The sequence below is a fragment of the Belonocnema kinseyi genome, chromosome 5, assembly GCF_010883055.1.
Source record: "Belonocnema kinseyi isolate 2016_QV_RU_SX_M_011 chromosome 5, B_treatae_v1, whole genome shotgun sequence".
NCBI lineage: Eukaryota > Metazoa > Arthropoda > Insecta > Hymenoptera > Cynipidae > Belonocnema > Belonocnema kinseyi.
This window is the reverse complement of record NC_046661.1, coordinates 148114964-148125653: the sequence shown is the minus strand read 5'-3', so window position 1 is coordinate 148125653 and position 10690 is coordinate 148114964. Positions and strand designations below refer to the sequence as shown.

The following is a 10690-nucleotide window of genomic DNA, read 5'->3' as shown; positions in this document are numbered from 1 at the left end:
AGAAATTATTTTGAAACTAAAAAAAAAAACGTTTTTTATTAAAATAGTTGATTTTTCATAAAAAGAAATAAATGTTCGACCAAAAAATCTAACAGTTGATATTTCAACAACAAAAAAAAAGGAATATTATTTCACAAAAAAATACTTAAATTGTTAATAAAATACATAAATTCTCAACCAAATAGATAAATTTTCAATTAAAAAATGTTATAAATAATATTTTATGAAAAAAAAAAAAATTTTCAATAAAAAATGTTATTGTTACGTTTCCAAGAGAATGAAAAAATTTCTTTAAATACCTGGAAAAAATTAAAATGATTTTTTTATTTTGAAAAATTAGTTTTAAGAGAATACTTAAAAAGATGTACGCAAATTTCAAACGAGTTTGAAAGTTTTTAAGCAAATTAAAAAAAAAAATTTTCTGGATTCTTAAAATTTTTCAGAAAAAATTCGCATAAATATTAAAGATATTAAAAATGTTTAAAAGATCAGAAAAGATAAAAAAAATAATGTTCTAAAAATTTATGATAAAACTTTGATTAATTTTTTTTTTGAAAAATTAATTTTTAAAAAAAATTGAGAAAGATTTCAAAAAATTTGCAATATGCAAAAAAAATTCAAAAAAGTGCAGAAGATTTTAAATCATTCAGTTTGGCAAGATTTGAAAATTGAAAAAAAATTTGAGCAAATTCAAGAGATATTTAGAAGATTTGTGAAGATTCAAAAATAATTTTACACTCGAAAAGATAAAAAAAAAATTCTGTAAGATTGTTGAAAGTTTTCAAAAGAATAAAATAAAAAATTGTGAATGTTTCTGGAAAAATGTCAAATAATTGTTTTCTTTCAAAAATTAAGTTTAAAAGACAATTTAAAAAAAGTCTTGAAGAATTTTTTTTTTATTTTTGAATGATTTTTAAAAGTTTTAATACAAGCTCAAGTTTTCGAAAGGATAACAAACATTTAAAAATTTGGAAATATTTACGAAAATGTACAAATATATTTTTTTAACTTCTATAAGTCTTCAATATATTTTAAATTGCCTCGAATTTTTCAAATATTTTTAAAATCTTGTAAAATAAAAGTTTTCTTAAAAATGTTGTCTAAAAACTTATTTTTTTTTAATTGTCTAAATAACCTCATATCTCAAAATCTAATTTTAGCTCGAATGGTAGGCGTTGAAAAAAATTCACAAATTAGTAGCTATTGAAATTTTTTATTTTTTATCAAAAATTATTGTTTCCCTTAAAGTAAAAATTGTATTATAAATCACACACGAACGCAATTCTGAATTAATTTCAGCATCGATTTAAGTTCTTTGAGCAAATCCTTCTCCTTCAATTCAATTTCCTTTTCCGTCAATTCCAAATTTTTTTTCGCCTTTTCGACCCAATTTTCCGCTTCAGTTTCGGAATTTTGAATCCTGAGAAGTCGTGAAACACAATCCGGAGCGGAATCAAAATTCGGAATCTCGTCCAGATTTCGTTTCAAATTGTGCATTTTCTTTTTGACGAAATGTCGAAGACAAGTGGTGAATTTGAAAATTTCGAGACAAGATTCTTCGGTAATTATCGGCTTTTGAGCGGATTTTGATTCCTCGATGACTGATATCTACAAAAAAATGAGAATTTTTTGGGGGGGAAAAATATTGCCGTTAAGAAAAAGTATTTTTGAAAAATTCTACCATCCATTCGAAGAAAATGTGCTGCTTTTTAATCCATTTTGGATGCAAATCGATCATTGTTGATAAATTTTGTAATGACCAAATCGTTTCTTGATCCTCCGAATTTTTTTTTTGAGAAGAAAGTCTTTTTGTTAAGGCCATTTCAAAAACGGAAAGATGGGGTAAACCACTTGCGTTTATGCTTGCTGCATGTACTTTTGTTGCTAGTTTTATTTTTTCGGAAATGAGTTCGGAAATTTGTTTTAAATTGTGGTTTAATTTAGTACAAGTGTGAACGATATTTTTCATTTGATCTTCCGCTGAGAATAATTGAATTTTCTCGAGTGGTTTCTGTAATATTTAAATAGGTATTTTAGAAATTCCAAAATTTGAAAATTCTCGAATAATGAAATATCCAAAAATTAAAATTCAAGAATAAAAAAGTTTCTCTAAAAAATCATTCTAAAATAAAAAATAAAAAAATAATTTTCTCCCAAATGGAAAAATTACCAAATAATGAAATACCCAAAAATTAAAATTCAAGAATAATAAAATTTCCGAAAAATATAATTCTCGAATTGAAAAGTTCCCAAATTGGAAAATTCCAGAATAATAAAATTTCCGAAGAATAAAATTCCCAAGTAATAAAATTCTCGAATCACAAAATTCACGAATAATAAAATTTCAGAATATTAAAACTCCCGAATAATAAAATTCCCGAATCCGAAAATTCTCGAATAATAAAATACCTAAAAATTAAAATTCCTGGATTTGGAAATTTACGAATAATAATTTTTCCGAATAATACAATTTCTAAATTCGAAAATTCCAGAATAATAAAATTCTTGAATTACAAAATTCCCGGATAATAAAATTCACGAATTGGATAATTCCAGAATAATGAAATTCCAGAATAATAAAATTCCAAATGAATAAAATTCACGAATAATTAAATTCCCGAATTGCAAAATTTCAGAATAAAAAGAATTCCTAATAATAAAATTCCGGATTTGGAGAATTCCCAAATAACGTAATACCAAAAAAATTAAAATGCCAGAATAAAAAATTTTCAATAAATATATAACCCAAATAATTAAATTTCCGAATAATAAATATCCCGAATAATAAAATTCTCGAATAATAAAATACCTAAAAATTGAAACTCTAGAATAATAAAATTTTTGGATAATAAAATTTCCGAATTGGAAAATTCCCGAATAATGAAGTACCAAAAAATCAAAATTCCAGAATAATAAAAATTTCCACCAATATAATTCCCCAATAATAAAATTCCAGAATAATGATATAAGAAAAATAAAAATTTAAGAATAATACAATTTTCTACAAATATAATTCCCGAATTGAAAAATTACCAATAATAAAATCTTCGAATGCGAAAATTCCAGAATAATAAAACTCCCGAATATTATAATTCTCGAATTACAAAATTCCAAATTAATAAAATTCACGAATAATAAAATTCCCGAATTAAAAAATTTCCTAATAATAAAATTTCTGAATTGGAAAATTAGCCCAATAATGTAATACCAAAAAAATTAAAATTCCAGAATAATAAAATTCCCGGATGATAAAATTCACGAATTGGATAATTTCAGAATAATTAATTTCCAGAATAATAAAATTCCAAATTAATAAAATTCTCGAATAATGAAATTCCCGAATTTCAAAATTTCCGAATAATAAAATTTCCCAACAATAAAATTCACGAATTAAAAAATTCCCGGATAATAAAATTTACGAATTGGATAATACCAAAATAATAAAATTCCAAAACAATAAAATTTCAGAATAATGAAACTCCCGAATAATAAAATTCCCGAATTACGAAATTCCAAAATAATACAATTCTCAAGTTACGAAATTCCCGGAGAATAAAATTAACGAATTGGATAATGCCAGAATAATGAAATTCCAGAATAATAAAATTCACGAATAATGAAATTTCCGAATTACAAAATTTCCGAATAATAAAATTTCCCAATAATAAAAGTTCCGAAGAATGATATACCAAAAAATAAAAATTCAAGAATAATACAATTTTCTACAAATATAATTCCCGAATTGAAAAATTACCGAATAATAAAATTTTCGAATGCGAAAATTCCAGAATAATAAAACTCCCGAATAATACAATTCCCGAATTACAAAATTCCAAATTAATCAAATTCATGAACAATAAATTTCCCGAATTAATAAATTTCCGAATAAAAAAATTTTCTAATTATAAAATTCCTGAATTGGAAAATTCCCCAATAATGTAATACCAAAAAAAATTAAAATTCCATAATAATAAAATTCACGAATTGGATAATTTCAGAATAATGAATTTCCAGAATAATACAATTCCAAATCAATAAAATTCTCGAATATTGAATTTCCCGAATTACAAAATTTTCGAGTAATTAAATTTCCCAACAATAAATTTCCCGAATTGGAAAATTGCCCAATAAGGAAATAAATATCAATAAATATGATATGAATAAAAATATGAATAATAAAATTTCAGAAAAATAAAACTTTCGAATAATGAAATTCCAAAATAATAAAATTCATGAATTAAAAAATTCCCGGATAATAAAATTTACGAATTGGATAATAACAGAATAATGAATTTTCAGAATAATAAAATTCCAAATTAATAAAATTCCCGAATTGGAAAATTCCCGAATAAAAAAATATCAAAAAATTAAAATTCCAGAACAATAAAATTTTCGACAAATATCATTCCCGAATTACAAAATTCTCGGATAATAAAATTCACGAATTGGATCATTTCAGAATAATGAAATTCCAGAACAATAAAATTCCAAATTAATAAAATTCACGAATAATAAAATTCCCGAATCATGAAATTACATACAAAAAATTGTCGAATCATAAAATATATGAAATAGAAAATTTCCAAAAGAACAATAATTAAAAAAGTTTCATTCAGAAATATAATTTTATCAATTATTGTTATTTTAAATCCAAGCAATAACTTTTTAAAGTTAAAAAAAATTGTCTTTGAGAAAAATATATGATTATTGTATTTTGAATAAATAAATCATATTTAGTAAAAGCAATTTTTTAAATTGTTTAAAAATTAAATTCCCTAGTGACAAAAATTACAGAATAATAAAATTCCCGAATAAGAAAATTTTCGAAATCGAAAATTCACGAGTAATAACATTACAGAATAATAAAATCTCCAAAATAAAAATTGCCGAATTATAAAATATATGCAAAAGAAAATTTCCGAAAATAGCAATAATTGAAAAAGTTTCACCCAGAAATAAAATGTTATCAATTATTATTTTAAATTGAAACAATAATTTTGTTAACATTTAAACAAAAATTCTTTATTAAAGATATTTGATTACTGTATTTTAATTTGAATAAATAATATTAAATTAAAAAAAAAGAAAGTTGTTTAATTGTTTAAATTCGGGAATTTTAAAATTCGGCATTTTTCTAGTTCGGATATTTTATGATTTTGTAATTCGCTAATATTATCAACTTTTCGGGAATTTGTGACAACTGATAAATCCCAAAAAATAAAATACCCGAAAATGTAAATTTTCTGAATTAGAAAATTTGCGAACAATAAATTTGATAAAATTTCATACTAAAATTTTATTATTGCAGTTTTAATAAATAAATAATATTTAGAAAAAAATTTAATTGTTTAAGTTTGGAATTTTCTAGTTCAGGTATTATATAGGGGCGACTAAAAATCCCGAAATATAAAATTCCCAACAATGTTTTTATTAATAATAAATGATAAGAATAAGTTTTCTGACAAAAAATTGTCGAATAATAAAATAACCGAACTAGAAAAATCCCGAATTATAAAATTTTCAAGTTGGTAAATTCCCTTTTTTTAATATTATTGATTTTTTAATTTGAATTTATTAAAAATACAGTTATAAAAAATTTTTATTTAAAAAAGTATATAGTTTTCATGTTTAAGATTCTAAAATTATTGTTTGAACTGAAAATAGCAATAATGAAAATAATCCATCCACAAATATATTTTTTAATAATATCTATATAAAAATTTGAATTGCTTAAACTCGGGAATTTTTTAGTTTGGATATTTTAAAATTGGTCAATTTTCTGTCTGGAATTTTATTATTCGGAAATTTTCCAACCCGGAAATATTATTTGGCAATTTTATTATTAAGGAATTTCATTATTATGGAATTATCCAATTTGGGAATTTTATGATTCAGGAATTTTACCTAGAGAACGTGAAATTTTGAAGTGTCGGTCAACAAATTAATTTACAACGCCATCTGTTAGAAACTTATGGATTATACAAATAAAAGCATTTAATTTGCAATTAAAAAATATTCAGGTATATAAATGAGATGAAAAGTATCCTATCCTTTAAGTTGGACCAAATTACATACAGTATACAAAATTTCATCAAAATCGGTTAAGTAGTTTCGGAGTTTAGTGGCGACAAACATCGTGACACGGGATTTTTATATATACATATAATTTGTAATTTTGATTTTCAGTTTAGAATTGTAGAAAAACTCACTTGTGCGGATACTTGGGAAGAAGATTCCTTTCCTAATGAACTATTTATAATTTTCGATCTGAATGTAGTATCAATAGCATTATTTGATGAAAAAAGCCATCCGAGAGCTAAAAGCAATTCTCTGCTGTTGAACGTATCAGTTTCTGGGATGGAATAAAATTCAAGAGCAGAATATTGCAAAAATGCAAAATTTAACTTGGTGCTCGTGATTTTATCTGGAAATAATGTTTTCAGATTTATAGAATAAAAGTTTATATTTTTTTTCATAATTTTTATTGGGAAAGTAATGGAAAATTAGTAAAAGATCGGTAAAAACCGATAAAATTGCAAATAGGTAAAATTAATTTGATACTTATGATTTTTTCTGAAATTAATTTAATTACATTTCTAGAAAATAGAATACAAAATATTATTTGGAAAATTTTTATTCATAAAGATTATTAAGATCGACGAAAATGGTTAAAATTGCAAAAATACTAAATTTGGCTGACGATGCACGTAATTTTTACTACAAATTAATTTTAATTGTATGATTATAGCAACTACAACGAAATAAAAATATTATTTTGTAATTTATTATTTAGAAAGTAAAGACAAATTAACAAAAAATCGGTAAAATGGTAAAAATGCTAAATTTAATTTGGCGTGCGTGATTTTTCCTGAAAATTATTTTATTACATTCAAGTCTAAACAAATGATTAAAATACAATAAAAAGCAAGAATATATTGTTCTAAATCATAAGAAATTTATTTTTTCTTAACCAGAATAAAATTCAAATTTATAATATTTTCAAAATTTGTATTTAGAAATCAAAGAAAAAATAATAAAAAATCAGTAAAAATCGTCCAAACTTAAAAAATTAAATTCAGTAATCGTGATTTTGCCTGAAATTAATTTTACTGCATTATTATAAAAGCTAGAATAGAATAAAAAATATCATTTTTAAAATTTTTATTTAGAAAGATTAATAAAAAAATCAGCAAAAATCAAAATTGCAAAAATACTACATTTAGCTGACGATGCTCGTGATTTTGTCTGAAATTCATTTCATTGTATTAAAAAATAATCTGAAATAGAATAAAAAATATTAGTTTCGAAATTTTTATCTATTTTATTTTCATTTTATTTATTATTATTTTTTTTGGATTAATTTGCGTAATTTAATCATTTTAATCCAAATTTAAATCTGCACCTAATTTTATTGAATTTATAAAAACTGGAATAGAATTCAAATTATTAAAAAAATGTTTATTTAAAAAGTAATAAAAAATTGTTAAGGAATCAGTAAAAAAAAGTTTAAATTGCAATGATACTAAATTTAGCTGATGATGCTCTTAATTTTGTCCTAAATTAACTTTATTGCATTACTATAGACACTATAATAAAATAAAAATTATTATTTTGAAAATTTTTATTCAGAAAGTAATCAGAAATTAATAAAAGATCGGTAAAAATGGTTAAAATAGCAAAAATGATCAAATTTAACTTGTTTTTCGTTATTTGGCCAGACAAATATTTTATTACATTTATAGAGACAAGAATAAAATTTACATGTATATTTTTAAAATGTTTATTTAGAAATTAAAGAAAAAATATTGAAATATCAGTAAAAATCTTTAAAGTTTAAAAAAATTTAATTTAATTTAGTACTCGCGATTTTATCTGCAATTAATTTTATTTGATTTATAATTATTGGAATAAAATAAAAAATATTATTTTAAAAATGTTTATTTAAAAAGAAGTTCAAAATTAATAGATCGGAAAAAAGTTAAAATTGAAAAAATACTAAATTTTGCTGAAGATTCTCGTGATTTTGTCTGAAATTCGTTTCATTGCTTTAAAAAAGAATCTGAAATAGAATAAAAAATATGAATTTCAAAATGTTTATCTATTTTATTTTTATTTATTTTTTAATTAATTTTTTTATTTTATTAATTTTAATCTGCATTTAATTTGGTTGAATTTATCAAAAGTGGAATAGGATTTAAATTATTACTTTAAAAATGTTTATTTAAAAAGTAGTAAAAAATCGTTAAAGGATTGGTGAAAAAAATTTAAATTGCCTAAATACTGAATTTAACTGATGCTCGTAATTTTGTATTAAAATAATTTTATTTTGTTTGGAATTATTTTGATTGGATTTAGAAACATTAGAATAGAATACAAAATATTAGTTTTTAAATGTTTATTTAAAAAAAAAGTAAAAAGTTAATAAGAGGTCGGCGAAATTTGCATTATTATAGAAACTGGAATAGAATGAAAAATATTATTTTGAAAATGTTTATTTAGAAAGCTTAATAAAAATAGAAAAAAAATCGGTTAAATTGCACAAATATTAAGTTTAGCTGATCAAACTCGTAATTTTGTCTGAAATTAATTTTATGACGTTCATAGAGACCAGAATTAAAAAAATTAAATTAAGTGAAATTTTATAAAAAATTATTTATTCAAAATTTTAAATATTCTATTTATTATTTATATTTTATTCTATTATTATTTATATTTATATAAATCAACTTTTTATTCATTCAAATATTTTATTTTAGATTAATTTTGAATTAAATTTAAAATAATTCTATATTGAATATATTTTTATTTATTAATTAATTTATAAAATTTTCAAAATCAATTATAAAATATACAAAATCAGTAAAAATCGCTAAACTTAAAAAAAAAGTAAATTCAAGTTGGTACTCGCGATTTGGTCTAAAGTTCATTTGATTGGATTTTTAAAGACTGGAATAGAATACAAAATATTATTTTGAAAATTTTCATTGAAAAAAGTAATAAAAAATTATTTAATGATCGGTAAAAAAATTTAAATCGCAAAAATACTAAATTTAACTTGGCATTCGTGATTTTACCTAAAAATGATTTTAAAAATTCAAATTTATAATAATTTCAACTCGTTTATTTATAAGTCAAAGAAAACTTAATGGAAAATCAGTAAAAAGCGTTAAAATTAAAATAAAATAATTTAGCGCTTGTCATTTTATCCGCAATATAATTTTATTGTACTTAGAAAGACTGGAATAGAATACAAAATATTATTTTTTAAATGTTTTTTCAGAAAGATTAATAAAAAAAGTCGTTAAAATTGCAAAAATGCTAAATTTGGTTGACAATGCTCATAATTTTGTCGAAAATTAATTTTATTCCATTATTATAGAAACTGGAATAGAATAAAAAGTACTATTTTGAAATTTTTTTTTAGAAATTAAAGAAAAAATAATGAAAAATCAGTAATAATCGCTCAAATTAAAAAAAAATTAATTTAATCTAGTACTAGTGATTTTTTCTGCAATTAATTTTATTGGATTAAGAAAGAATGGAATAGAATAGAAAATATTATTTTTTAAATATTTATTTCAAAAGAAGTAAAAAAAATTAATAAGTGATCGGCGAAAAAAGTTGAAATTTAAAAAATACTCAATTTTGCTAATGAAGCTCGTAATTTTCATTATTACAGAAACTTGAATGGAAACAAAAATATTATTCTGAAAATGTTTATTTAGAAGGAGTAATAAAAAATAGGAAAAAATCGCAAAAATATCAAATTCAGCTGATAAATCTTGTAATTGTGTCTGAAATTAATTTTATGGTATTTATAGAGACCAGAATAAAATTCAAATTTATAAAATAAAAAAATTAAATTAAATAGAAATTTATAAAAATTTATTTATTGAAATTCATTTTCCATTTTTCATTATTTAATCTATATATATTTATATATTTATTATTTATAGTTTATTATATTACTTATGATTATATGATTCAATTATTTATTTATTCAAATCTTTCATTTTAAATTAATTTTGAAGGCAATATAAAATAATTGTACAGGAAATTTATTTATATTTTGTCAATTAATTTATAGAATTTTTAAAATTATGAAATTGATAAAATCAGAAAAAATCGCTAAAATTAAAAAAAATTGTAAATTCAAGATAGAACTTGTAATTTGGTCTGAAATTAATTTTATTGAATTTTTAAACACTTAAATAGAATATCAAATATTATTTTGAACATTTTTATTAAAAAGGTAATAAAAAATTATTAAGTGAATGGTGAAAAAAGGTTAAATTGCAAAAATAAGAAATTTAGCTGATGATGCTCGTAATTTTGTGTAGAAATTAATTTTATTGCATTATTATAGAAACTAGAATGAAATAAAAAATATTATTTAGAAAGTAAGGAGAAATTATTTAAAGATCGGTAAAAATGATTAAAATGGCAAAAATGCTAAATTTAACTTGGACTTCGTGATTTGCCTGAAAATTATGTTATTATATTTATAGAGCCCAGAATAAAATTCAAATTTATAATATTTCCAGAATTTTTATTCAGAAATCAAAGAAAAAATTATGAAAAATCAGTAAAAATCTTAAAAATTGTAAATTTAATTTAGTACTCGTGATTTTGTCAGCAATTAATTTTATTGGATTATTTTTCAATTTTTCAATATTCAATCTATATATTT

The 10690-nt window shown here is 21.0% G+C and overlaps 1 protein-coding gene across 3 annotated transcripts in view; it reads right to left on the bottom strand.

Moving 5' to 3' along the window:
• Window positions 1–1193: 1193 nt before the first annotated feature.
• Window positions 1194–10690, bottom strand: part of LOC117172584 (tubulin epsilon and delta complex protein 1-like) — a 22027-nt gene continuing 12530 nt past the window's right edge. For 2 of the 3 annotated variants that reach the window (XM_033360661.1, XM_033360662.1), the window contains exons 3-5: window positions 6210–6424; window positions 1682–2011; window positions 1194–1608 (exon numbers count right to left, since the gene is read on the bottom strand). In XM_033360661.1, the coding sequence (XP_033216552.1) occupies window positions 1267–1608; window positions 1682–2011; window positions 6210–6424 (887 nt within the window). In that variant the 3' untranslated portion in view covers window positions 1194–1266. The remainder of the gene's footprint in view (window positions 1609–1681; window positions 2012–6209; window positions 6425–10690) is intronic. The other variant, XM_033360663.1, reaches the window with a different exon arrangement.